The sequence below is a fragment of the Phodopus roborovskii genome, unplaced genomic scaffold (assembly GCF_943737965.1).
Source record: "Phodopus roborovskii unplaced genomic scaffold, PHOROB, whole genome shotgun sequence".
In the NCBI taxonomy this organism is placed as follows: Eukaryota; Metazoa; Chordata; class Mammalia; order Rodentia; family Cricetidae; genus Phodopus; species Phodopus roborovskii.
Genome location: NW_026125554.1, coordinates 5,896,169 through 5,923,730, shown reverse-complemented (window position 1 = coordinate 5,923,730; position 27,562 = coordinate 5,896,169). Strand labels below are relative to the sequence as shown.

Sequence of the window (27,562 nt, the reverse complement as noted above, 5' to 3'; positions counted from 1 at the left end):
GTGTGGTGGTGGTGATAGGTCAGGGAGAGGCAGAAAGATAACTCCAGATAGATTCCACTTACTATCCAAGATTGTCAAAAAGTTCCCAGGCATGTGCGTATGGCATCACCTCAGGACTCCAGAGCTGGAGGCACAGGTTTGCAGGTTCCAGGTCGGCCTGGGCTACACAAAACAAAAACATTGGGGTTCAAGTGGGTGTGGCCACCTGTTACCTCAGCACTCTAGAAAAGGCTGGCTGCAAGGTGGCTGGGTAGAGTGCTTGCCTAGCATTACATGAAGTCCTGGGTCGCATCCCCAGAACCACATAAACTAGGCATCGTGAGAACTGCCCATCACCCCAGCACTCAGAAGGTGAGGCAGTAGGAACAGGGGTTGAAGGTCATCTTTCTTTGCACAGGGACTTTGATGCTGGCCCAGGTTATAGAAGACACTCTCATAAAACAGAAAAAACAAGCAAACGCAAAACAGCTAGAGTTGGTGGCCACCCCTTTAATCCCATCAAGCACTTTGAAGGCAAAGGTAGGAAAATCTCTAAATTCTCAGTCAGCAAACATGGCCTGGTAGCCAGGCCTGAGGGAATTGGCAATTCATTTCCTGAAATTTACAACCCAGCCAGCAGGTCTCTAAATCTATAGAACCATCAAAGAGAGAGAGAACTAGCAAGATCTAGCAAGATTACCCACAGCAAACCAGGGAGAAGTTAACAGTGTGCTTCGCAGGAAGAAACTGAGGGCCAGGGCTCACCCATAGCTGGTGAGTGGCAACTCAGAGAGGTAGTGGCTGCCTCCCAAAAAGTCAGGGCTCTGTGTTGGTTGGTGGCCATGGCAGTCTGTCCATCATCAGCATAGATCTTTTCACACAAGGACAGCTGGCAGGAAGGCTCTTTGAGCATTGATCTGGAACAATCTTTGAGGCAAACCTTTCATACAAGGCAAACGAGACACTCTTCAGGAAAGCCAGAAGAACAGCACAAAGAGGAGTTAATGGTCACTGGTGAACCAGTGGGTTGGTAATCAGCCTTTCTACAAAGAGTCTGTGGGGCCGGAGAGATGGCTCATTGGTTCCTGTTCAGCCAGCACTGGTTGCCCATCCGGAGGATTCAAGTTTGATTCCCAGCAGCCATATGCGGCTCACCCAAACACCTGGAATTCCAGTTCCAAGTGATCTAATGTCTTCACCTGTCCACCACAGCCTTCAGGCAAACACATTGTGCATACACATACATGCAGGCAAAACACTCACATACCTATAAAATACATGTTTAAGCTGGGCAGTGGCTGTGCATGCCTTTAGTCCCAGAGCTTGGGAGGCAGAAGCAGGTGGTTCTCTCAAAAAACCAAAATAAATAAGTACTTACAGGGGAAGGAGGAGGAGGAAGAAGAAGAAGAAGCTGCCACCGCCACCACCTGGAGGTGGTGGCACACACCTTTAAACCCAGCACTTGGGAGGCCAGCCTGCTTTACAGAGTGAGCTTCAGGACAGCCAGGGCTCCTCAGTGAAACCCTGTCTCAAATAAATAAATACCAGAGGAAAGAAATGGTTTCATGCAGCCCAGACAGGCCTCTAAATTTCTATGTAGCTGAGGCTGACCTTGAACTCCTGATCCTCCTGTCTCCACCTCCTAGTAAAGGGATGACAGACTTATGCCACCAGAATGAGTTCTGTGTTCCTAAGGATGGAACCCAGACCTTCACATATGCTGGACAAGTGCTTTTCTCTAGCACAGATTTCCTTAGCACACTTCCTGGAGAGTGAACTCCCAGGCAGCCTTTATAGCCAAGCTGAACTGTCCCCACCCACCTCCAAGAAGTCCTCCAACATCCTCTAAGAAACAGAATTCTTTCCCATTGCAGAAAGCTCCACAGAGTTGGGACTGTGTGTGCAGAGCTGCCCACAACCCTGATCTGCCTCATAGGAAAGACTGGGTTTAGCAATGCCCAGCAACTGGGGAGGTGGAGGCAGGAGAATTGCTTGAAGGCAGAAGTTCAGGACAGTGGTTCTTAACTTTCCTGATGCTGTGACCCTTTATTACAGCTCATCATGTTGTGAAAGCCCCTCCCCCAACCACAGAATTATTTTCATTACTTCTTCATAGCTGTAATTTGTTACTGTTATGAATTGTACGGTAAACATCTGGTATGCAACCCTCAGCCGGGTCAAGACCTGCAGGTTAAGAACTGCTGGTTTGGCAAGACCTGTAGGTAGGAGGAAGGGAGGAAGGGAAGGAAGGATTGAAGAAGGGGGGGAGTGTTAGTGGGGAAACCTAGCTAAGTGTGGAAGGAAGGAATCACTCTAGACTGTGTATGTTTCTGTTGTAACCAAGTACAGACAGCAGGGACTGGCCAAGGTCTAGCATTTGACCTTAATCCCAAGAGAAACCTGAGCCAGTCAGGTGCTTCAGAGCTCCAGGGAAATGTGCCTCGGGTTACTCACCCCAAGACATGTTGGCCCCAGGCTTGTGAAAAGCTTAGGAAACTATGTTGCAAAATCTGGGGCAGTCCCTGGGTGCAGGAACAGGGAGGGCCCAAGAGGAAGAGGTCCACATAAGAGACAGCTGCAACCACAGCAAAGCTCACTCCTGCCCAACCCTGCCCCTCACTCCCTCACCCCCTCTACCTTCACCCTTCACTATGGGACCAGCTTCAGGGCCCCAGCTGCTGCTGCTTCTGTTGCTGGCCGCCTCCCCCCTGGTTTTGGGGGCTCCCATGTAAGTAGTTACCTTCTTGGGGGGCAGCTACTTGTAGAATTTCTGAGATACCTGGGCGAATGTGGCTTTGTGTGGGGGTGGGTACGAGATAGGGGTGTGTGCTAGGGGCTGGAAGACAGCTCAGTGCATAAGAACTCTTGCTGTTTGAACATGACCCTTATTCAGACTCCCAGTACCCATGGAAAAGCCAGGACTGGCCTTGATGCCTGAAACTCCAAATTCAGAGAGAGCATACCTTGGCTCAAAGGAATAAGGTGTGTGAGTAAGAGAACAGGACACTTGACAGCCTCCTCTGACCTCCACACACATGCAGTCACTAGCATGCAAATGAGCAGGTTCACATACATACAATTTGGCCTGCTTGAGTGTCAGGGTGTTCACAGGCTCATGTTCATAGAAACCCCCTATTGTAGCATTGGAATACCTATTTATAGAATAGAAGGTCTGTAGATTTAGGGTGTCTGTGATATCTCATGGTTTAGGCAATGGTGAGTTTGAGATATGAGAATTGGGGGATGGTTGGAGTCTGCAGCCCTTAACTATGTGAACTGTCAAAAGGCAAGCTGAGACAGAGCCTGGTGACTCCCACCTGTCATCCCAGTACTCTGGAGGCTGAGGCAGAAGGTGTGCACATTCTAGGCAAGCCTGGTCTACAGAGTGAATTCAGTGTTACCTGGGCAATTTAGTGAGATGCTTTCTCCAAACAAAAAACTGAGAAGAGACTGAGTGTAGCTCAGTGGTAGAGCATTGGCTTAGCATAAACCAAGGCCTAGGGCGGTTCCCGAAACCAGGGAAAGCCAGATTCAGGTGGCTGTGGGGCAGTGGGCCATGGTTAGGTCCCTTCTCACAAGGAGACAGAAGTGGTGGCACTGGGGAGGAACATGAATTCAGGCGTCTGCTCAGGCAGCCAGTACCGGGAGCCTCCAGCCTTGAGGTGACATCTGGTCCCACATTCCTTGGACAGGTTTTCCATTATCACCCCCAATGTCTTGCGGCTGGAGAGTGAAGAGACCATCGTGCTGGAGGCCCATGAAGCACAGGGTGATATCCCAGTCACAGTCACTGTGCACGACTTCCCAAAGAAGCAGGTGCTGACCAGCGAGAAGACAGTGCTGACAAGCGCCACTGGATACCTAAGCAGCATCACCATCAAGGTGGGGAGGGAGCAGAGCTACAGCCAGCCACATCTCCTTCAGTCTAGCCTGAGTCCCTGCCCTCGGAGCCACTCCCCTCTAAGTCTCCTCCCCCATGAGACCCCCTCTGAGTCCCTGACCCTGAGCTCCTCCCCTCAGAGTCTGCCTTCTAAGCTCCTCCCCTGAGTCTTCTCTCCTCTGAGTCTCCTCCTCCACGAGTCTCCGCCCCTCGAAGCCCCTCCCCTTAGAGTCTACCTTCTAAGTCCCTCCCTAGTTTCTTCCCCCTCTGAGCCCCGCCCCAGAGCCCCTTCCCTTTGAGAAGAGGTACAAAGGAGGCCCAGAGGCTCAGGGGATGCTCTCTGGGCACCATACCCTGCAGCAGACTCCTGATTGCCTCCTGACCTGTGTGTAGATTCCAGCCAGTAAGGAGTTCCAGTCAAATAAGGGGCAAAAGTATGTGACAGTGGTGGCGAGCTTTGGGGCAACGATGGTGGAGAAAGTGGTGCTGGTGAGCTTCCAGAATGGGTACCTCTTCATCCAGACAGACAAGACCATCTACACCCCAGGCTCCACTGGTACGTGTTGTGAGTAGCTGCGTACACCAGGGCTGGAAGGCCTTCCCAGAACCTGTGGTCTAATGGGACTCTGCTTGTCTCCCTCAAATCCCTTAGTCCTCTATAGGGTCTTCACTGTGGACAACAAGCTACTGCCTGTGGCCCGGACAGTCGTCATCATCATTGAGGTACCAGCTACTGAGTTCCAGACACACTTGGAAAGGGGCAAATGGCTACACAACACAGCCAGTGCAGAGAAACCAGAGACCTAGGAAGACCCATAAGAGGGTCATAGAACCAGTAATCATAGACCCAGATGGTGTGGCTGGGCCTCTTAAGAGTTGCTGTATCCCATGTGCTTTTCCTGATTCCTTACAGACCCCTGATGGTGTGCCCATCAAGAGAGACACTCTGTCTTCCCACAACCAGTATGGCATCTTGTCTTTGTCTTGGAACATCCCAGAACTGGTCAAGTATGTCTGGGTCTCCAGAAACGGGGCTCCCCTGTCCCCGGAGAGGGATGGGAAGGTGCTTGGAGATCCTCACACTCCTCATCTCCTTGCAGCATGGGGCAGTGGAAGATCCGAACCTTCTACGAGCACTCACCACAGCAGATCTTCACTGCAGAGTTTGAGGTGAAGGAGTATGGTAAGTCCTGGAGAGACGAGGCCACTGTCCCTGTGCTACCCTGGCCACCCTGCCAACACCATCTTCACCATCTTCATACCCCACCCCAGTGCTGCCCAGTTTCGAGGTCCTGGTGGAGCCTGCAGAGAAATATTATTACATCGATGACCCAAAGGGCCTGGAAGTTTCCATCACAGCCAGGTGAGGGTGGGGGTGATGCATGGCAGCGGGCGGGGGTGGGGCTGGGGGGTCTTTGTCTTCAGCCATAGCCAGAGAGGTCTTCAGGACCCCAAGTATCCTTGCCTCTCAGGTTTCTGTACGGCAAGAATGTGGACGGGATGGCCTTCGTGATCTTTGGGGTCCAGGATGGTGATAAGAAGATTTCTCTGGCCCATTCCCTCACACGCGTAGTGGTACTGACCCCGAGGACACGCCCCCGCCCCTTAGCCCCTCCCAGTCCCTCACCTTGCTGAACCAAGCCACTCTTTCTGAGCTCTTCCGTCCCTAGCTCCTCCTCCCTTGGGGACCTCCTCCCCTCCCTCACGCTCCCCTATCTTCTGCAGATAGAGGACGGTATGGGGGATGCAGTGCTGAAACGACAGGTGCTGCTGGATGGGGTACAGCCCTCCAACGCTGATGCCCTGGTGGGGAAGTCCCTGTACGTCTCCGTCACTGTCATCCTGCACTCAGGTGAGGCCTGCTTTGATGAAGGAAGCCAGGTAGTGAGGCTAGCCTGAGCAAGAAGGCCTGGTCCTGAAGGGGATGCTGGGGAGCTGGCTCTAACTGTTACCATCCATCCCCCTCAGGGAGCGACATGGTAGAGGCAGAGCGCAGTGGGATCCCAATCGTTGTTTCCCCTTATGAGATCCACTTCACCAAGACGCCCAAATACTTCAAGCCAGCCATGCCCTTTGACCTCATGGTAAGACCCAGGGCCAGTCTCCACTTCCACTTTAGTCACTCTGACCACACCACCTGACCCCTCTCCACCTGCCTCTGTCCATAGGTGTTTGTGACCAACCCTGATGGTTCTCCAGCTCGCGGAGTGCCAGTAGTCACTCAGGGATCTGATGCACAGGCTCGCACCCAAGATGACGGTGTAGCCAAACTGAGCGTCAACACGCCCAACAACCGCAATGCCCTGAGCATCACGGTGAGTGTCCAGAGCTTTAGTCGCCACAGCCAGGGAAACACACAGAACTCTCCTGGCTTCCTGATGGGTTATGAGGGCCACCTAGAAGATACTACATCACTGTAACAAAAACCTGACAAAAAGCCACTTCAGGAAGGAAGGTGCCCTGGCTCACAGTATGAGGCTGCAGTCCATCATGGCTGGATACTGCGGTGCAGAGGCAGGACCTTGAAGCATGTGTTCACATCTCATCAGCAGAGATGAACATTGGCATTCACCTCGCCTTCTCCTTTTATTCAGTTCAGTCCTCTTGCTCAGGGGAGGATGGTACCACCCACACACAGGGTGTGTCTTGCCATTTCAACCTAACCTAGAATCCCCCTCACTGGTGTGATCAGAGCTCATCTCTTGGTCGATGCTGTAAAGCTGTCAGCCAGTATTAATAATCACAGAGCCTATTGTGAGCTCCAGAGATTCCAACCTGGGTAGCTCTGGGAACCAGCATGCCCCCACTTTCCCCACCCAGGTCCGCACCAAGAAGGAAGGTATCCCAGAAGCACGACAGGCAACTAAGACCATGCAGGCACAGCCCTATGGCACTATGCACAACTCCAACAACTACCTACACCTGTCAGTGTCTCGTGTGGAGCTCAAACCAGGCGACAACCTCAATGTCAACTTCCACCTTCGCACAGACCCCGGCCAAGATGCCAAGATCCGCTACTACACCTACCTGGTCCGTTTCCACCAGGAGCCTCAACTCCCCTTCATGACTTACCAGCATCCTAATGTTCCCTGTGCAGACTCGGGGTCTCCCCTACTCACCTTAGGGATCCCTGCCAGGTCCTGGGTCTCCCTTGCCCATCCTAAGGATTCATGCCTGGTCCCAGGGTCTCCCCTACCCATTCCACTTAGCCCCATCCTGGTTTTCAAGCCAGTCCATCATCCCTCCAGGTTATGAACAAGGGGAAGCTACTGAAGGCAGGCCGCCAGGTTCGGGAGCCTGGCCAGGACCTAGTGGTCTTGTCCCTGCCCATCACTCCAGATTTCATCCCCTCCTTCCGCCTGGTGGCGTACTACACCCTGATTGGAGCCAGTGGCCGGAGAGAAGTGGTGGCCGACTCTGTGTGGGTAGATGTAAAGGATTCCTGTGTAGGCACGGTGAGCCTCTCTCTCTCCCCGTCTCTCCCTTCCCCTCTCCTTGACTCTCCCTCTCTTCCCTTTTTGTTTTGTTTGTTTTTCAAGACAGTGTTTCTCTATATTGCTTTAGAGCCTGTCCTGGAACTTGCTTTGTAGACCAGGCTGGCCTTGAACTCAACAGAGATCCGCTTGCTTCTGCCTCTCAAGTGCTGGGATTAAATGCATGCACCACCAACACTCAGCCTTTCTTCCCTTTTTTTTTTGAGACAGTCTCACTATACAGACCTGACTATCCTGAAACTCCTTATGAGGGTAGGCTGGACCCAGAACTCAAAGAGCTCCTCTTGTTATTGCTCCCCGCCCCATTTGCATCTCCTGTTTGTCTCCTCTCTCTCCTCTTTTCAGCTCTCCCCTCATCTCTCTCACTTTTGCTTATCTCTTCCCCCATTTTCTCTTCCTCCCAATTCCCCCTTTTCTTTTTCCCTCTCTCACCTCCCTTCCACTCTCCGTCTGTGGTCTTTCAGGCATTGGCTTATCCATTTTGCTTCTCCATCCTCCCTACAGCTGGTGGTGAAGGGTGACCCAAGAGATAACCGACAGCCTGCACCTGGGCAGCAAACAACACTCAGGATCGAGGGAAATCAGGGGGCCCGCGTGGGGCTGGTGGCCGTGGACAAGGGTGTGTTTGTGCTGAATAAGAAGAACAAACTTACCCAGAGCAAGGTGAGTACCAGCATCCCAGAGCACGACCTGGAGCAGAGTAGGGGAAACGAGAGTTTGGTGGCGCAAGAGGCTGGAAGTCTGCCAAGAGCTGGATATGAGGGTAGGAGGAATGGGGACGGCCAGGTTGAACTTCATGGTGGGTTAAATGAGGCTCTGCTGACCTATCCTCTCGCCTTGCCTCACACCACCCACCCCATCTCACCCCACTTGTAGATCTGGGATGTGGTAGAGAAGGCAGACATCGGCTGCACCCCAGGCAGTGGGAAGGACTATGCGGGTGTCTTCATGGATGCAGGCCTGTCCTTCAAGACAAGCGAAGGCCTGCAGACTGATCAGAGAACGGGTGAGAAATGGGAGGAGGGGTGGACACAAGGACAGACATGTCTCCACCCCCAGAAGCCCATGTAAGAGCAGGCCCCTGAGAGCAGGGAACTAAATCTCAGCCCCTCCTCTGCCAGTAGTACCTACCCTCCCCTGTTTTGATTTAAATTAGCTTTTAATTGCTTTTAATTTGAAGGTTGTTTGTTTTGTTTTGGGTTTGGGTTTTGAGGTGTTTTTGTTTGTTTGTTTTTTGTTTTGTTTCATTTTTCGAGACAGGGTTTCTTTGTGTATGTAGACTTGGCTGGTCCCAAACTCACAGAGATCTACCTGCCTCTTGAGTGCTTGAATTAAAGGCATGCACCACCACCAGGCTAAAGTGGGATGTGTGTGTGTGTGTGTGTGTGTGTGTGTGTGTGTGTGTGTGTGTGTGCTTCTGTGCATGCATCCATGTGCGTGGGTGTGTATGTACATGTGCATAAACGTGACTCTGTGTGTGTGCACACTCACACCGCAGCATGTATATAGAGGTCAGAAGACAACTTGCACCACTCAGTTCTCACCTTCCACCATATGGGTCTTGGGAATCAAACTCAGGTCCTCAGGATTAGCAGCAAGCCCCTTTACCCACTGAGCCATTTTGCCAGCCTCCATTGCTGCTCCTTGAGCCTCAGTCTCTTCTACTGCAAAAAGGGTTCAATCATACTCCAGTCTCACCCATCTCACTCCTGTCCCTCCCTCAGACCCTGAGTGTGCCAAGCCAGCTGCCCGCCGCCGACGCTCAGTACAGTTGATGGAAAGGAGGATGGACAAAGGTTAGGAATCCATTCATCACCCACCCCAATCCCGTTAGAATCCCAAGGGAGGCAGGGAAGGGTGCCTCCCTTGTCCTACCCCTGGGAAGTTCTACCTGGAGTCTGGTCTGATGCTCTCCTGATGGCTAAGGCTGACACCAGGTCTGGGCTTCCCACAGCGGGTCAGTACAGAGACAAGGTTCTGCGGAAGTGTTGTGAGGATGGCATGCGCGATATCCCTATGAAGTTTTCCTGCCAGCGCCGGGCACGCTTCATCTCCCAGGGGGAGAACTGTGTGAAGGCTTTCATAGACTGCTGCAACTACATCAACGAGCTTCGTCGGAAACACCAGCGAAACCAAGTGTTGGGCCTGGCCAGGAGTGAGTGGCACCTAATGGGATGACACTAGGGGTAGGGACTGAATGGGGAGGACACAACTGTCTGGTGATGGGTGGCTGCACCCGACTGCTGGAGGAGTGGCCCAAAGACCATGACCCCAGCCCCGAACCCTAGGAGGACAGAAAGAGGAGGATGGAGGCCAGCTGGGCTTCATAGCAAGGAAGAGACTAAGGGGGTGAGGAAGAGCTGGCTCAGGGAAGGGAAAGAGGGAACCCAGGGTGTTCCTCACATTAGCCTATGCCCCCCTCCCACAAACCAATACATCTTCAGCAAAATGAAGATTAGTTCTACAGTCAGTCTACGTAGAAGCTAGGTATGGTGGCATCTGCCTGTCATTCCAGCACTCAGGAGACTGAGGCAACAGGATTACTGCAGGTCCTGGGCCAGCCTAGGCCCAGCTTGGATGATGTTCATCACCAATACATCTGCAGAATGTGATTCTTAGTTTTTATTTCCTGCATAGAGAGAGTAATCCTCACACATCCCCAGTATGTCTGGTGGGAAACCCTCACCGCAGGGTGAATGCATTTACAAAGCTCAGAAACGTATGCAAGGGAGCCACCCCAAAGTGGGTCTTTTCCCAAACCATATCTACCCATCCTCAGGTGACATGGATGAAGACATAATTCCAGAAGAAGATATTATCTCCCGAAGCCAATTTCCAGAGAGCTGGTTGTGGATCATAGAGGAGTTGAAAGAACCAGAGAAAAACGGGTATGGCTCAATGTTCAGTGGTTAAAGGTGCTGGCCACCAAAACTGACTTGATGGAAGGAGAGAACCAAATCCTCAGACCTCCACATGAAGGTTAGGGCAGAGGGATGCCCCTCTCTCTCTCTCTCTCTCTCCCTCAAACACACACAGTAAATATGTTTTTAAGAGGGAGGTGAGGCTAGCACACTCCCAGTCCACATCCCTGTCTGAAGACAGAAAGTATCCTCCCAGATGAGCTGATTTGCATATGATTTGCATGCACCTGCCAACTTCCTGTCTTCTTAGGAGTCACTATGGAGGTCCATGTCCTGAACTTGCAAAGCCACAGGTGCATCTCTAGATGCAACTCTAGTTTAGAGTTCATCTCTAAACTGTCCCTACTCCCTCACCTCCATACCCTGCTCCTTCCTGATAGATCTTACCATTTCATTTTTAATCTTCTACCCCACCCAGAATCTCCACAAAGGTTATGAACATCTTTCTCAAAGACTCCATTACCACCTGGGAGATTTTGGCAGTGAGCTTGTCGGACAAAAAAGGTAAGGGAGGGGCCGGGGAGATGGCCCAGTGATGAAGTGCCTGCCCTGCAAGCATAAGAACCCAAGCTGCAGAACCATGTAGTCATTTGCTTGCAATCCCAATGCTGGGGGACAGGGACAGGAAGCCCCAGAGGCTTCCTGGGCAGCCAGCCTAGTCAATCAGTAGCTCCAGAGTCAGTAACCCAGTGTCAAAAAGTAAGCTTGGAGGGCTTCATGGTTAAAAGCATTTGCTAACCTTGTAGAGGCAGAGTTTGGTTCCCAGCACCCATTTCAGACTGCTCACAACTGCCCCCTTCTGGCTTCTATGGGCACTGCACTGATATTCACACAAACACAGGGACATGTACTGGGGCATAAAATTAAATAAGGTGGAGCAGCAACTAAAGATGATACCCAGTGTCAACCCCTGACCTCCACAAGCATGTGTATCCATGCACATATGTGCACATGTAAACACACAGTGGTTGAACACAGCTGGCCATGGTACCACCACACCATCTTCAGGGAATGGGATCAGGCATGGACCAGGAGCCTGGCTAGGCATCCCTACACAGCCCTCCCACCTGAACCCTTCATACTGCTCTCTCTGCCCACAGGGATCTGTGTGGCGGATCCCTATGAGATCATCGTGATGCAGGACTTCTTCATTGACCTGAGGCTACCCTACTCTGTGGTGCGCAATGAGCAGGTGGAGATCAGAGCTGTGCTCTTCAACTACCGTGAGCAGGACAAACTCAAGGTGGGAGCAAGTCAGAGCTGGGAGGTTGAACAGGACCCATGAACCTATTCTTACCTGCCCTATCCCCTCCCTCACTTACCCTGGCCCCTCCTTCTCCTGTAGGTGAGGGTGGAGCTGTTACACAACCCAGCCTTCTGCAGTCTGGCCACTGCCAAGAAACGACACTACCAGATTATCGAAATCCCTCCCAAGTCCTCTGTGGCTGTGCCTTATGTCATTGTCCCCTTGAAGATCGGCCTCCAAGAGGTGGAGGTCAAGGCTGCTGTCTATGGCCACTTCATCAGCGATGGTGTCAAGAAGACACTGAAGGTGGTGGTGAGTCCTTGGGGGCATCTGCTGCTCCTGTCCTTCAGATTTTCCTGCTGTTGGCCTGGGCTCAGAGACACCGAGGATCATCTTAGGGCCCAAGTGTTGCAGAAATTAGAACTGGCCAGGTCTCAGTGTGTAGAACACTCAACTAGTTCATGCAAAGCTCAGGGCTCCATCCCCAATGGGGTATGGCCGGTCATCCTAGCACTGGGGAGATGTGGGCAGGAGGATCATGAATTTGAGGACAGCAGGGGTAACTTAATGAGAGCCTGTCTCAGAATTTTTAAAAAGTAAAGAAGTCCTAGGGAAATGGCTCCTCTGGCAATGTGATTGCTGTACAAGCATGAAGACCTGAGTTCAGATCACAGCACTTGAATAGCAGCTAGAGGATGTGGCTGACTCACTGAGAGATTCTGTATCAAAAGATAGGGACAGAAGAATACATATGGCATTGACATGTTCACATGTTTGCACACACAACACATTCACACATGTGTGCACACTTACACACTCACACATGCATGTACACACATAAGCACATACATATGCACACACACCACATACACAAATGCACACCTCACAGTCACACACATGCACATGTACACTCTCACACCCATGGATGCATACATTCACACACACAAACATGCGCACTCCCAAACATGTGCACTCCCTCATGTACACATTCACACATGCTTGCACACTTGCACACACTCACACATACACAAACATACATGTACACCTTACATTCACATACATGCACACTTATGCATGCGCACACACACACACAAGAGTATAAGGTAGGTTTTTGTATCCCTTCCTCTTTAGAAGAAGTCGAGGCACAGAGAAGTTAAGTAACTGGTTCCCAGTCACACAGGGAGAAGAGGCAGTGCTCTCTGAAGGAGGTTATTCTCCAGTCAACATTCTGCTAACCATCTATGTATCTCTTGTCATTTTATCTACCCTCCTTCACAGCCAGAAGGAATGAGAGTCAACAAAACTGTGGCCATCCGCACACTGGATCCAGAGCACCTTGGCCAAGGTGAGGAGGCAAGCAGAGTGGGCAGGTTGGTGTGGGGCACCAGGAAAGGGGCAGGGGGAATTGGTGCCATCTAAATCTCTTTCATGTCACCCTTCAGGGGGAGTGCAGAGGGAGAATGTGCCTGCTGCAGACCTCAGTGACCAAGTGCCAGACACGGACTCAGAGACCAGAATTCTCCTGCAAGGTAAGATGGCCTCTTCCCCTGGCATGAGGGTCCAGGCAGGAGTCAGGGCAGCTGGGAGCTTGATAACAGAGTTCCATATCATGGGGGGTAGGGGATGCTGAACCAGATGCAGGATTCAAATCTCGACTCTGCCATTTCAAGCTGATTGACCCAGGACTCATTTCTTCACATAATGCCTCCCTGTGCCTCAGCTTCCCCCATGAAAAAACGAGGGCAATGAGACTGTCTGTCTTAGTAACTGTTCTATCGATGTGAGGAAACACTGTGGCCACAGCAACTCTTATAAAAGGAAGCATTTCACTGGGGCTTGCTTATAGCTTCAGCGGGTTAGTCTACAATCATCATGGTGGGGAGCAGACAGGCATGGCGCTAGAGCAGTAGCTGAGAGCTACATCCTGATCCACAGGCAGAGGGAGAAGGAGTGAGGCCGGGACTGCCATGGACTTTTGAAACCTCCAAGTCCACCCCAGTGACACACTTCTTCCAACAGGGCCTCACCGCCTAATGCTTCCCAGACAGTTCCACTAACTGGGCACCAAGAATTCAAACATAGGCACCTCTGGGGGCCATTCAGACACCACAGACACTCTCTGCTGTGTTTGCTGTGAAAGTTGAGCCAGAGCTCTTCCAAGCCCCCAGTACATCTGAACAATGCTTGGGTCTGGCTGCAGGAGCCTCCTGCAGAAGTTAGTTCAGCAAATAGCATTTGCTGGTAAAGATATTTAAATGAGAAGGCACACCTGCCAAGTACAGAGGTTCTGCTCCTCTTGCCTGGATCCAGGAAGAACAAGAAGGGGGTGTTGCAACCCTTAGATAAGATATCATAGAGAACAAGAGACAGTACCTAACTCCAAAGTGCTCTGGGGATTAAGTGAGATGCTATGTGGAGTTCTCCAACAGACACTAGCAATGAACTCCAAACCAGAGCTATCGGTGGCTTCTGCCATTGTTTTTACTAAAGGTGAAATTAAATGTCTAGGACAGGGTAAACACCCCCTCCTGCAGTCCCTAAGCTGTAGGCTTCCTCTGGTCAGAGACCAGCTTGAACAGGCCTTTTCCTCCACTCTCTTTGGCAGGGACCCCAGTGGTTCAGATGGCGGAGGATGCAGTGGATGGAGAGCGGCTGAAACACCTGATCGTGACCCCCTCAGGCTGTGGGGAGCAGAACATGATTGGCATGACGCCCACAGTCATTGCAGTCCACTACCTAGACCAGACAGAACAGTGGGAGAAGTTTGGCCTGGAGAAGAGGCAAGAGTCCCTGGAGCTCATCAAGAAAGGTGGGACCTGTGCTGGAAACCCCAAACCTGCTCCTCCTCCAAAGGCCCCTCCCCGCCCCTCCCCAGAAGCTCTGCTCCTCCCGAAGCCCCCTCAAACTTCTTCCAAGCCCCGCCCCTGCCTCTCTTCCAAACCCCCTCCCCCCCTGCATGTCCTTCAGAGGAGATCTGTCTCCTGTTTGATCCTTGGACCCAGACTGAGTCTTTTTTCCGGAATCTGTGCCCTAGTTGAGCCCTCTTCCCTCTCTCCACACCTGTCCCACACACCATGTAGCACACTTGTCCTCCCCCTCCTCAGAGAGGTCCTCCCCACCATGCGCTCCCACCTGCTCACACTCCACTCTGTCCCTCCTGTCTGATCTTTCCTTTAAAACCCACCCCTGCCCCGGGATCTTGGTCCCACACTCTTCAAACCCTCACCCCACCTCACATAGGTGGCATCCTTGTCCTGCCCTTGGTCAGCCCAGATCTAGCCCACCCCTTCCTTTGGTGACCCTGTCCATTCTCCACAGGGTATACCCAGCAGCTGACTTTCAAACAGCCCAGCTTTGCCTATGCTGCCTTCAACAACCGGCCACCCAGTACCTGGTAAGTTCAGACGCTCATCTTGGCCTTCTCTGCCTCGACACCCACCTGAGCAAAGCCTGAATCCCCACTGAGGGTGGTCCAGCTCCTTTCTGTCTACAGTCAAGGCTGAAAGATTAGACTCCTTTAAGCACCGGCTTCTTGTGCCATCACCCCTCTCTGCTCATTGGTGGGTGAGGATGTCATTCTCTGTCTCCCAAAGCTGATTGGTTCACACCTGGTGTCCACCTAACCCCCGCCCCCAGGCTGACAGCCTACGTGGTCAAGGTCTTCTCTCTGGCCGCCAATCTCATCGCCATCGACTCTCAGGTCCTTTGTGGGGCTGTTAAATGGCTGATTCTGCAGAAACAGAAGCCAGACGGTGTCTTTCAGGAGGATGGACCCGTGATTCACCAAGAGATGATTGTAAGGGGAAGGGGGGTTCCAGACAGAGATGGGTAGAGGGTCCCAGGAGGGAGAGGAGAGAGCGTCACTCCATCTGCCTGTTCACTTGGGGAAGGTAGAGGCTGGGCAAATAAAATTGTCAAAAAACAAAGTATTCCAAGAATCCAGAGGCCAACAGATCCAGCCATGGGAGGGACATGCATGGTGTCATGCTTGGGTGGAGACCAGAGGTCAGTCTTGGGTGTCAGTCCTCAAGGGCTCAAGGGCTGTCCATCTTCCTTCTTTCCTTCCTTCCTTCCTTCCTTCCTTCCTTCCTGTCTCTCTCTTCCTCTCCCCTCCCTTTCTCCTTTCGATCTCTCCCCTCCTTTCTCTCTTTCTCTTCCTTCCTTTTTTTTTTTTTTTTTTTTTTTTTTTTTTTTTTTTGAGACAGTGTCTCACTTTCTCAAGGCTCGTCAAAATGGCTAGGCTGGTTCCTGAGCCCCAGAGATTTAACCGTCTCTGTCTATGCAATACAGGGGCCACAAAAACATGCCACCACACCCAGATATTTAATTTTTTTTAATGTGAGTTCTGGGACAGCAAACTCAGTTTTTCAGGCTTGAGCCATCTCCCAAGCACCTACTAAGTGTTTTGACTCATGATAGTCTCCATTTACTGTGGACCTGTCAGGAGGTAGCCCCATCATAAATCAAGGAGCACTTGTCTGCCTGTGGAGTAGCTGACTGACTCATGTCCAAGAAGCACTGTGAGGGCTAGCCATGTGTGCTTTTCCTCAGTCATTAAACCAGGGGCAGCAGGACAGGGGGACCTCAGTGATACACAGAATGAACAAACTATTCAATTGATTCACACTGGGGGAGGAGCTGAGTCCAGACGCCCCAAGTCTTCAGGGTACTTGATAGCCAGGTAGGGACACACAAAGACCCACTTCTTCTCCTCGTCTCAGGGTGGATTCCGGAATACCAAGGAGGCCGATGTGTCCCTCACAGCCTTCGTCCTCATCGCACTGCAGGAAGCCAGAGAAATCTGCGAAGGGCAGATCAACGTGAGTGTCCCGTCCATCTTATCACCCACAGCTGTGGGGAAGGGGTGTACTCATTTCTTCTCTGTCATCATAATCAAACACTCTGACCAAAAGCAGCCTAAGGGAGAGAAGCTGAAGCAGGGACTCAAAGGCAGACATTCTACACAGCATTGCCTCAGATCAACAAACTCATCTCACTCACAGCATAAGAATTGAAGCTGCTTGCTGCCTCACTGGCAAGCTCATCCTTTGGCTAGCTTTCTTGGACAGTTCAGGACTTCCTGTCTAGGGATGGTGCTGCCCACAATGGCCTTCCCACATCATTAACAATGAAGAGAGTCCTCCACAGACATGACCAAAGGTTGATCTGGTCTAGGCAGTTCACCAACTGAGGTTGCCCCCTCAGAGTCCAGGCTGTGCCAGGCTGACAGCTGAAGCTAACCAGAGGAGCAGGTGTTGCCTTGAACTGGGAAGTTTGGCCTTCTCTATTTACTTACTTAGATGGTCTTTCGGAAAAACCATGACACCTGTTGCGTATCACGATCTCAAAGGTTTTCCTGAAGTCTGGTATATGACTTTTCTAAAGATCAACAACAGACCAGAGAAATGATTGAGCCCAAGTTCAGCTTGGTAAACATTGTATCAAGTTTATTGGGGTCATTTATGGGATCATGGGTGACTCGGGGGCAGCTGAATTGCCCAAAGGCCCCCCATGGGTAATGAGTATCCCAGCATGGGTAATGAGTCTCAAAAGCTGCATGTTAGAGTCCCCTGCCCAGCATGTGGGCAGGTCCACCAAAGAGACTTCCCTCCTTCAGTGATTGCTTCCTGCATGTGTAGCCATCAGGAGGGGCTTTGTGTATCTCATGTCTTGCGTGAGTCCCAAGTTTTTTTTTTTTGAAGCCTTTTGAGCCTCTAAGTCTCTCATTGTCTTTCGGGGTTTTATGAGCCACCCCCCACCCTCTTGGAGGGAATGTTTCAACTCAGAGCAAATAGCTACACATCCAAGTTCAATAAATAAATGACAAGCCCTTAAAAAGGGTGTGCCGATGATGAAGATGATGATGATGGATGAAGGTAGCTGACATAGGCTCAGACTGACATGGTGAATGTAGCTTATGCCAATTTGGGACCTTTTATGACATAATTTTGTTTAGTGACAACCCCTGGGGGAGTATTTACATAACCATAATCCACCATGAAGCAGGGTTTGCTAACTCAAGAACCCACAGTCACACACTGTTCTGCACACCCCTAATGTAGGGACGGCTCCAGGCAGCAAAAGAGACATCCCAATAACAAGCGAACTCTTAAAGTCAGACACATCAAACACAGGGGAGTCCCACGGGGTAGATGCTATCCTGATCACCTAGAAGTCATGTTTGTGAGATCCCGACTGGTGTTTCTCACAGAGCCTTCCCGGGAGCATTAACAAGGCAGGGGAGTACATCGAAGCCAGTTACCTGAACCTGCAGAGACCATACACGGTGGCCATTGCTGGGTATGCCCTGGCCCTGATGGGAAAACTAGAGGAACCTTACCTCAGCAAGTTTCTGAACACAGCCACAGGTAAGAGGTTGCCTCAAGGGAAAGGGGTGTGTGTGGGTGGGTGAGGGTCACCTCAAGGGGAAGGGCTGCCTGGCAGTGGGGGGAAGGAGAGTCCTAGAAACACACACTGAGCCAGGATACATGGTTCTTAGCTGAGGGGTAAGATGGGTGGCCCTACACTGAGCTGCGCTGGAGGCCTCTCAAGTCTGTTGACTCTCCAATATAATTCATACAAGAGGCCTGGGACGTCTATCATTCAAGCATACACTGGGCATCCAAGTCCAAAGGGCAACTGAAGGAGAGTTGGGAACTGGTGGGCTAGAGATGGTCTTGATTTCTTTTCCTGTGTCTGTTATAAAATACCCAGATGACAGCAACTCAAGGGAGGAAGGTTTCATTTCCACCTACTCAAGGGTGCAGTGTGTCATAGCCAAGAAATCAAGGCAGAGAGAGCTAATCAGGAAACAGAGGGTGGACACAAGCACACTAGTGCCGGGTTCATTTCTCCATCTTGCACAGTCTGGTGTCCCACCCCAGGAAATAGTCCCACCCACAGTCACTGTGGGTCCTCCCACATCAGTCATCACAGTCAGGATGATCCCCCACGGGTAATGCCTGGGGATTGACAACCCACACCGAGCACAAGAATGTTGAACATAAGCATGGCTACCTGGACACGGGGAAACCTAGCTCCTGAGTCACTCTCAGGCTACAGGCAGTGACTGAGGGGCTGGTGTTCCATGCAGAGCGGAACCGCTGGGAGGAGCCTGGCCAGAAGCTCTACAATGTAGAAGCCACATCCTATGCCCTCCTGGCCCTGCTGCTGCTGAAAGACTTCGACTCTGTGCCTCCTGTGGTCCGCTGGCTCAATGAGCAAAGATACTATGGAGGCGGCTACGGCTCCACACAGGCAAGTGGCCTCCAGCTCCAATGCTTGCTACCCAGGTCCCCTGGAGGAGACACCAAAACCTAGGCGGGCAGCTACTCTGTCTGAGCAGTGCAGGAAACTGCAGGCAAGCAGAGAAACTAGATTACATGCCTTGTTCTGCAAGACTTCCAATGGCACCCTTGCTCACTGGAAGGTTCTACACTATGTTCTTCATTCTTCTAGGCTCCCAATGTCCCCTATTCTCATGTTCCTAGGTTCCCCACAATGTCACCCTAACTGGAGGGTTCTAGGTCATGTTTCTAGTTCCACCCGGATCTCAATGTGCCCCCCATCACTGAAGGGTCTAGAACATGGCCTCAATTTGACCAGGCTCCCAGTATCTGCCTCTCTCACATGTGGGCTCTAGATCATGTTTATGGTTTCACTAGATTCCCAATGTCATCTTATTACTGGAGGGTTCTAGATTACTTCCTTCATTCCAGGGGACTTCCAATGTCCCTCTCTCTCATGTGTAGGTTCTAGATCACATTGTATATTCCACTGGGTTCTTGAATGTCACACTTTCCCATCAGTGAGTTCTAGAGCAAGAACTCAATTCTACCCAAACTATCACCTTTGTCATTGGTGTATTCTATTTCAGTTTTCACCTACACAAGGGCACTGCCCAGTGCATCGTCTTCAAGAGCTTTCCAGATGATGGTTTTGGCAGCTTAAGGCAAACTAAGGCTCTGGCTTCGTCTTTCTTACTTGTGGTCTGTCAACCACTTCTCAGTGTTCCATTCTCAACACTACAGTTCTATTTTCTTTCTCATGAGATGGTTCTAGACTAATTTCTGGCTTCCTAAGCAGAGGTCTAAGACTCTTTCCTCTTGATGGGTCTAGAGGTTCTAGACCTTCAGTCTTACACTTGGATTTTCTGGTAGATCCTGGCATGTTTTTCAGCATTGGTAACTTCTGAACAAAAGCTCACTCCCTTGGAGAATTCCAGACAGGCCTTCAGTGTCCAGTGACCTCCATCCACCCTGATGGCTTCTAGGCCACAAACTGACTGATGACCAGACCTGGCCAGGCCTTCTCTCACATGGAGCTCTGGAACATCCACCCCTTTCCAACATTACCTTTGTAATCTCTGACAGGTCCTGTGTGTGATGCCATAAATCTGACCCATATCCATACATCGATATCTCTCCCCAGCACATCCTAACCACAATTTTGGAGACAACGCTAACTATCTTTCTCTCCCATGGGCTCTAGGCCACCTTCATGGTATTCCAAGCCTTGGCCCAATATCAAACAGATGTGCCTGACCACAAGGACTTGAACATGGATGTGTCCTTCCACCTCCCCAGCCGCAGCTCCCCAACCATGTTCCGCCTGCTCTGGGAAACTGGCAGCCTCCTACGATCAGAAGAGGTACAGCCTCACCCCTTACCCCACCTTGCTTCCACCTTCTGTACCAGCCAGGGCTGCAGGAGGGAAGTCAGATGCTTGCCAGAGCCATGAGAGCCAAGGAGAACTGGCCTTGTGTGAGCACACACATGTGTTCATGCCTGTGTACAGGAGTGGGTACATTTGTTCATGTGTGTATAGAGGCCAGAAGACAACCTTAAGTGTCATTCCTTAGGTGCTGTCCATCTTATTTGTCAAGCTAGAGTCTCTCACTGGGCTAAAATTCAACAACTAGACTAAACTGGCTGGCCAGCAGGTGCCAGGGATCCCGCTGTCTCTGCTGCCCCAGTGCTGGGATTGCAAACATGGATTTTTGGGGTCAAACCCAGGTTCTCATGTTTATAAGGCAAGCACCTCGCTTACTGAGCTATCCCCCTAGTCCTGAAGTTGACTCTTAACATCCTGTTTTTCCTCCCCCAACTCCATGCAGACCAAACAAAATGAGGCCTTCTCTCTAACAGCCAAAGGAAAAGGCCAAGGCACATTATCGGTAAGGAAGGGGAACTCACACCTGCTGAGCCCACCACTTTCTCCTGTCCCAGTCTCCCTGTCCTTGGCCATCCTATGCTCCCATGGGACTCTGTCTCATCTCTCCAGGTAGTGACAGTGTATCATGCCAAAGTCAAAGGCAAAGTCAAATGCAAGAAGTTTGACCTCAGGGTCACCTTAGAACCAGCCCCTGACACAGGTAAGAAGAATAAAGACCCTTCCATCACCTTCTAGCCCCACTCCTGTCCCATCCCTGCCCTCTCCTGAACCAGGACCCAAAGGCACCTTCTCCCATTTTTCTGTTTCTGTTGGCAGTCAAGAAGCCCCAGGAGGCCAAGAGTACTAAGATTCTTAGCATCTGCACCAGGTGAGACTCTAGGTTCTTTGCTGGTCACCCTGTATCTTTAGAAAGACTTCATCATTGTGGTAGGCCAGAGCCCCCACTTGGTGCCTGCCACAAGTGCTGTGGCCAAGAGCTGCATCCACAGTCCATCTCCATCTCCTCTGTTAACAGCACCTCCTCATTCATGCTGACAAGCTTGCCATCCCTCTGGCCACACAGCATATCTCACATAACCCCAAGGTTCACACACCCTCCATCTTCTCTCCTTCTATAGAGAGCACCTTGATGCTGTCTTCAAACTTCACTGCAAGGGCAGTTCTCACTTTCCTTATGTGATCATCTCTGTTGGTCAGTTTCTTCTTTCCATGATGGTGGTGGTGGTGGTGGTGGTGGTGGTGGTGGTGTGTGTGTGTGTGTGTGTGTGTGTGTGTGTGTGTGTGTGTGTGCATTTTTCATGCTACAGCTCACATGTGGAGATCAGAAGACAACTTGCAGGAGTTGTTTCTCTCTTTTCACCATGTGGGGTCCGGATATTGAACTCACGTTGTCAAGCATAACGGTTAGTGCTTTTACCCACTAAGCCATGGCACTGGCCCTTCACCTTGTTCTATGTGACAGGCCTGTCATTGGCCTGCATTTTGCAAGTGCACTAGGCTAGACATGCAGGGAGTCCAGAGACCCTCATGACTTTGTATCCCCAGGGCTAGAACTACAAGCATGTACCAGGGAGACAGCTCAGTGGTTAATAGCTCTAGCCACCATGGTTGATTACTTTTTCTTTCTTCCTTCCTTCCTTCCTTCCTTCCTTCCTTTCTTTCTTTCTTTCTTTAAACATGGATAATGAGGGATCAAACTCAGGTCCTTGTTTGCACAGCAAGCACGTTACTGATTAAGCTGTCACATCAGCCCTCCATAGTGCCACACCAGCCTGCCACACTTCTACACTAGTCCTCTACACTACCACACCAGCCCTATCCGTTGTCACATCAGCCCTGGGATGATTCACTAAGTAGCCCAAGCTAGCCTCAGCCTCTCAATGCTGAGACAGCAGCATGAACCAACATGTCTGGCTATATCTACTTATGTTGCCTTCAGACAAATGTTTCCCCAAACTAACCCATCTGGGTGGAAAACAGACGCCAGGGTCCAATGAGACCCCTCATCCAGGCACTAGCTCTGGATACTGACCTCATCCTGAAAGCTGATAACTTTTTATTCTGCCATATACAGGTACCTGGGAGATGTGGATGCAACCATGTCTATCCTGGACATCTCCATGATGACTGGGTTTATTCCGGACACAAACGACCTGGAAGTGGTAGGCAGGCTTGTGTCTGTGGTACAGGGAAAGAGTCTGAGGTCTAGAAGAGGCTGAGGGGAGATGAGGAAGGATTTTCACCAGCTCTGTTCTTCCCCAGCTGAGCAAAGGAGTGGACAGATACATCTCCAAGTATGAGATGACTAAAGCCTACTCCACCAAGACTACCCTCATCATCTACCTAGAAAAGGTAACTGATGTCCCAGGGAGGCTTCCATGCCTTCCTTTCCTCCTTCCTTCCCCTTCCTAGCTGAATTTCTCCCTCCATCTTGACAGCTAGCTCAGGCTAGCCCCAGGCTTGGGAATCCTGGATCCATGCTATGAGGTGATCAGAGAAAGAGTTTGTAAAATAAGGTAACCAACTCAAGACTGCCCTCCTCTCCCCATAGTCTAGTTGGTGTGGGAGATAAGAGAGAGTTCTCTGTTCCATGCTCAGGGATAGGATATAAAAAAGTGAACTGAGAACGAGTTTGATTGTGAATGGCAGGGTCTCCCCATGCAGCCTGAACTGGCTCCAAACTCACAATCCTCCTGCCTCATCCTCCTGAGTGTTGAAATTATAGATGTATGTCACCATACCCAGCTATCTGTAATGTGTTCATGAGTGTTGTCACAGTGTTTTCACAATGTTTTAACAAAACATCTGAGGTGGCAGGACATATAAAGAGAGGTTATTTTTGGAAAATAACAACCCAGGACTGGTTGATCCCAACTATTTAGCCCCTAACAAAAGCCCCCAGGCATGATGGCCAGAAAGAGTGCAAGAGAAAGGCCACACCTTTGCAGGCAGGTTCAAAAGAAGTCCAAGAAGCCCACTGGCTTTCATATGACCTACATCACAGTAACAAATCCATTCTGCTGAGACCTGGTCAGCTCCTCCCAGACAGTCATTAATCCCTTCCAAAGGTGATCCCCTATGACCTAGTCATCTCCCTTAAAGATTCAGTCTGCTTAATGCCATTATGGTAACACTGTGGTCTAAATGAAGTGAAGTCATATTCAAACAACAGCAGAGAGACAGTGACTAGCTGGCCAGGGCTCTGTCACCTGGATCCCTCTAATGCAGAGTGAGGCTGCAAATGATCTGGCTCCAAGCATGATAGAAGAGGAAATCAGAGTTGATGATTGCATGTTCACCATTGCTGATTCATCCCACACCTTCTAGAGCACTGGTTCCCAACCTTTCTGACACCAAGACCTCTAATGCACTTCCTCATGATATGGTGATTCCCAGTCATAAAATGTTTTCCAATGCTACTTCATAACTGTAATTTTACTAGTCTTATGAGTCATAATGTAAATATTTATACTTTCCCATGGTCCCAGATGACCCCTGGGAAAGGGTTGTTCAACGCCAAAGGGGTTGCTACCCACAGGTTGAGAACCACTGTCCTAGAATGTGCCTGGTCCCTCAGTTTCTTTATGATGACTCCAAATGCCAGGACTGTGTCCCTGGATCTCTCTGTGACACTCACTGACCAGCTCCATTCTTCCCTTCAGATATCACACTCAGAAGAAGAATGTCTGTCCTTCAAAGTCCACCAGTTCTTTAATGTGGGACTTATCCAGCCCGGCTCAGTCAAGGTCTACTCCTATTACAACCTGGGTGAGCAGCCAAGGCAGGATGCTGAGTGTTCCAGGTGTTCAAAGGATCTGGAGATCTGAGTATCATATATGGCAGTACTGAAGGTCTTGGGGATGCATATACCGAGGTTCTTTGAGTCCTAGAAAAGGATTTGCAGGTTGGAGTTTGAGGGTCCCAGAGACCTAGAAGCTAGAGGCATGAAGGTCACAGGGATCTGGCAACTGAAGATCTGAGAGTCCCAGATCAGGCTGGGAGGGCCTGAAAATTCCAGGGACCTAGAATCTTGACATCTGAGCATCTCGGGGCTCTAGATAGAGGTCTCAAGACAGCATAGTCTGAAGGGCCAAAAGATCAGAAAACCTGGGGTCTGAGTGACACAGGGGTCTGAGGTTGGGGACCTAGCATGTCAGGACTGAGGGGACCCCCTCACTGGGTATTTTGTAGCAGGAGTAGTCTCTAGGGTGGAGTCCCTGGCCTTCTGACCTCCTCCTGTCACTTCCTCCCAACAGACGAATCATGCACCCAGTTTTACCATCTGGATAAAGAGGATGGAATGCTGAGCAAGCTCTGCCACAACGAAATGTGCCGCTGTGCTGAGGGTGGGCACTAGGAGGGTGTGAAGGGTGGGACCCGGCAAGAATATCCACACAGACTCTCTACTTCTATGGGGGGGAGCATGGGGGGGGAGAGAGCTGGCCTGAAAGCTTCACCCAGGGGACATGGAGCAGGATAGGCATCCTCTCTGGGACCAGCCTCAACACAGTGGGTCCTGGAGGGGCAGAGGGACTCAAGAGCCCATGTCACCCTGCAGAGAACTGCTTCATGCATCAGGCACAGGAGAAGGTCAGCCTGAATGAGCGACTGGAGAAGGCTTGTGAGCCCGGAGTGGACTACGGTGAGTGTGGCCTTGGGTGGTGATGGGTGATGTGACAGTGTGTGGCCAGCAAGGAACAGCAATGGTGTGCATGTTCTGTCAGGCTGTGGCTGTGTGAGACTGTTGCACCTGGGATATGAATAGATACGTAGTGAAGGGCTATGGTCTGTGTTTTGGGATGTTCTCTGGGGAGACATTCATCCCAGATAGGGCACAGACCACCGAAGTCCAGCTTGCTGAACCAGTAAGTTACTGAGGTTACTCATAAGAGCTGGAGTGAGGGGTTCCTGGCAAGAGCATGAATGACTTTTTTAACCTATGGGAGGGGCTTTGTAAGTTTCATTTATTTCCTGAGTCTTAAGGGCCTTTTCTCCAGAACTTGAGGCTTCAATGACAAGGGCATAGCTAAACAGCAGGGAATCAATGGCCTGAGTATGTGTTAGCAAGTGGGAGAAGGTGGTGTGGCTATGGGTGGGGTTGGCCAGGAGGCTGTAGTATGTAACCATGGTTATGTGGTAACTGTGAATGGGGATAGTTCATTTGGTACAGCTTCAGATGCCCGAACATGAATTCCTGGGTTTGATCCCTAGCACTTAGGTAAAAAACTTAGCATGGTGGTACATGTCCCTAATTTGAGCACTGGAGAGGCAGAGCCAGGAGGTTCTCAGGGACAACCTAGCCATACCAGTGTGTTCAAGATATCAGTAAAATTCTGTCTAAAAAATCACAAGGAGAGCTGGCACCATTAGAGCACCCCACGTCGGACGCCTGTAGCTTCAGCTCCAGGAGATGCAACGCCCTCTTCTGGTTTCTGTGGATGCTGCACTCACATGCACACACAGGAGCATCAAACACAAAAGGACAAACTGGCCTCTGACCTACACACACACACACATGACCATGTACACATGTATTCCAGTTGGCCTCTCTGTTGCCATGATAAACACTGACTTAAAAGCAACCTGGGAAGGGAAGGGTTTATTTCATTTTGCAGCTCACAGTCCCTCATCAAGGGAGGAACTGAGAGACCGTGGAGGAATGCTGTGTACTAATGCCCCTATCCCCTGGTTTAGCTACCTTTCTTATACAGTCCAAGCCCACCCACCTAGAGATGGTACCGCCCTCAGTGGGTGGGACACACCTTATGGATTAGCAATCGAGAAAATGGCCCCCACACATGGCCATGGGCCAAGCTGACGAGGCAGTTCCTCAGCTGAGATTCCCTCTTCCCAGGTTTGTCAAGCTGACTACTGATACTATGACAACATGTGAACATGTTCACATACAAACACACACATAATGGCTACAGCTATGTGTGTGCCGTGGGTGATTGTAATTGCACATGGCTGAGTGACTTTGCATGGCTGTATGTTTGCAGTGGTCAAGGGTGACTTTGGATAGCAGTCATATCCACCATGAGAATGACTGTCCTTACTCATGCCTCTAATCATGTGTGTGGTGTGATTTTGCCTGTTGCCATGGTTGCATGATACTGTCATTGGGAGTGACTGTACCCGAGACTATCTGCTCCTGTGTGTATGACTACTTGACTGTAACTCTAATCGTGTGCATGGTATGTGGGGCTATGAATGTGCGCATGGTTCTTTGGCCTGGAGTTGCCCATAGCCTCAGCCATAGGAGACTTTACCACGGACAGCTGTTTCTTTGGCAGCTCTAACTGCCCACAGGTCGCTGTGAATGGATGTGAGCATGGCTGTGCGATGGCCTGGTTGTGTGTGTTTCTGGGAGGGGATAGACTGAAGTGTCAATGGCTGTAACTCAGCCTGTCTCTGCTTGGAGGGGAGGGGGTGACGTGATCAGGTGCATGTACTGGTGAGAGCCCCATAGCCAGGCATGCTCATAGCCCTTGCTGCCTCTCCCCTCACAGTGTACAAGACCAAGCTAGTCACAACAGAGCTGTCTGATGATTTTGATGAGTACATCATGACCATTGAGGAGGTCATCAAGTCAGGTACCTAGCCCTCTGTCTTCCTACCTCCCAACCCCAACTCCCTCTGCGGGAGCTCAACCTCCCCTTCCCTGCTCCACAGGCTCAGATGAGGTGCAGGCAGGGCAGGAACGCAGATTCATCAGCCACATCAAGTGCAGAGAAGCCCTAAAGCTGCAGAAAGGGAAGCATTACCTCATGTGGGGCCTGTCCTCCGACCTCTGGGGAGAAAAGCCCAAGTAAGTGCCCACCCTGTGCATGTGCGCATGCGTGGCTGCCCCACCACTGCTCCAGGAGCCCACCCTCACCTGCTCTCCCTTTTCCAGCACCAGCTACATCATCGGGAAGGACACATGGGTGGAGCTCTGGCCCGAGGCCGAAGAATGCCAGGATGCAGAGAACCAGAAACAGTGCGAAAACCTCGGGGCGTTCACAGAGACCATGGTGGTCTTTGGCTGCCCCAACTGACCACAGACCAGCCCTCCAATAAAGCTTCAGTTGTATTTCATCCTCCTCCCAGTGTCTGGAGTCATGGTGGGTGTGTGTGTGTGTGTGTGTGTGTGTGTGTGTGTGTGTGTGTACATGTTTCTGTGTGAGGTGCATTTGTGCATATACATGCAGACACCAAAATTCCTTCCTTATTTCCTTTTCTCTTTTTTTTTTTTTCTCTGTGTAGCCGTCTTGGAACTCACTCTGTAGACCAGGCTGACCTGAAACTCACAGAGATCTGCCTTCTTCTACCTCCCCAGTGCTGGGATTAAAGGTGTGGGCCACCACAGCTGGCATCTTATATTTTTATT

General features: G+C 50.9%; 1 protein-coding gene across 1 annotated transcript; it reads left to right on the top strand.

Annotated features, from left to right (window-relative positions):
- The first annotated feature begins 2,553 nt into the window (after nt 1-2,553).
- Nucleotides 2,554-27,270, top strand: C3 (complement C3). The gene is made up of 41 exons (XM_051177662.1): nt 2,554-2,707; nt 3,672-3,861; nt 4,253-4,415; nt 4,512-4,582; nt 4,773-4,867; nt 4,960-5,042; nt 5,132-5,222; nt 5,332-5,434; nt 5,585-5,711; nt 5,828-5,943; nt 6,028-6,174; nt 6,680-6,889; nt 7,108-7,314; nt 7,858-8,016; nt 8,230-8,359; nt 9,078-9,149; nt 9,308-9,508; nt 10,133-10,241; nt 10,693-10,778; nt 11,375-11,517; nt 11,620-11,832; nt 12,799-12,865; nt 12,963-13,049; nt 14,126-14,329; nt 14,839-14,914; nt 15,157-15,316; nt 16,242-16,340; nt 17,732-17,888; nt 18,614-18,777; nt 20,011-20,169; nt 20,636-20,695; nt 20,803-20,893; nt 21,010-21,061; nt 22,268-22,355; nt 22,456-22,545; nt 23,856-23,961; nt 24,450-24,539; nt 24,752-24,835; nt 26,703-26,786; nt 26,866-27,001; nt 27,089-27,270. The coding sequence occupies exons 1-41, from the start codon at nt 2,631-2,633 to the stop codon at nt 27,228-27,230; spliced, it is 4,989 nt and encodes a 1,662-aa protein (XP_051033619.1). The 5' UTR covers nt 2,554-2,630; the 3' UTR covers nt 27,231-27,270.
- Nucleotides 27,271-27,562: the final 292 nt, after the last annotated feature.

Excerpts from the sequence above, each read along its gene's own strand:
- C3 (XM_051177662.1), top strand. The coding sequence starts at position 2,631 with ATGGGACCAGCTTCAGGGCCCCAGCTGCTGCTGCTTCTGTTGCTGGCC. Across the intron at positions 12,866-12,962 it reads TCCAGAGCACCTTGGCCAAG|GGGGAGTGCAGAGGGAGAAT; the intron begins GTGAGGAGGCAA and ends GTCACCCTTCAG. Across the intron at positions 13,050-14,125 it reads GACCAGAATTCTCCTGCAAG|GGACCCCAGTGGTTCAGATG; the intron begins GTAAGATGGCCT and ends TCTCTTTGGCAG.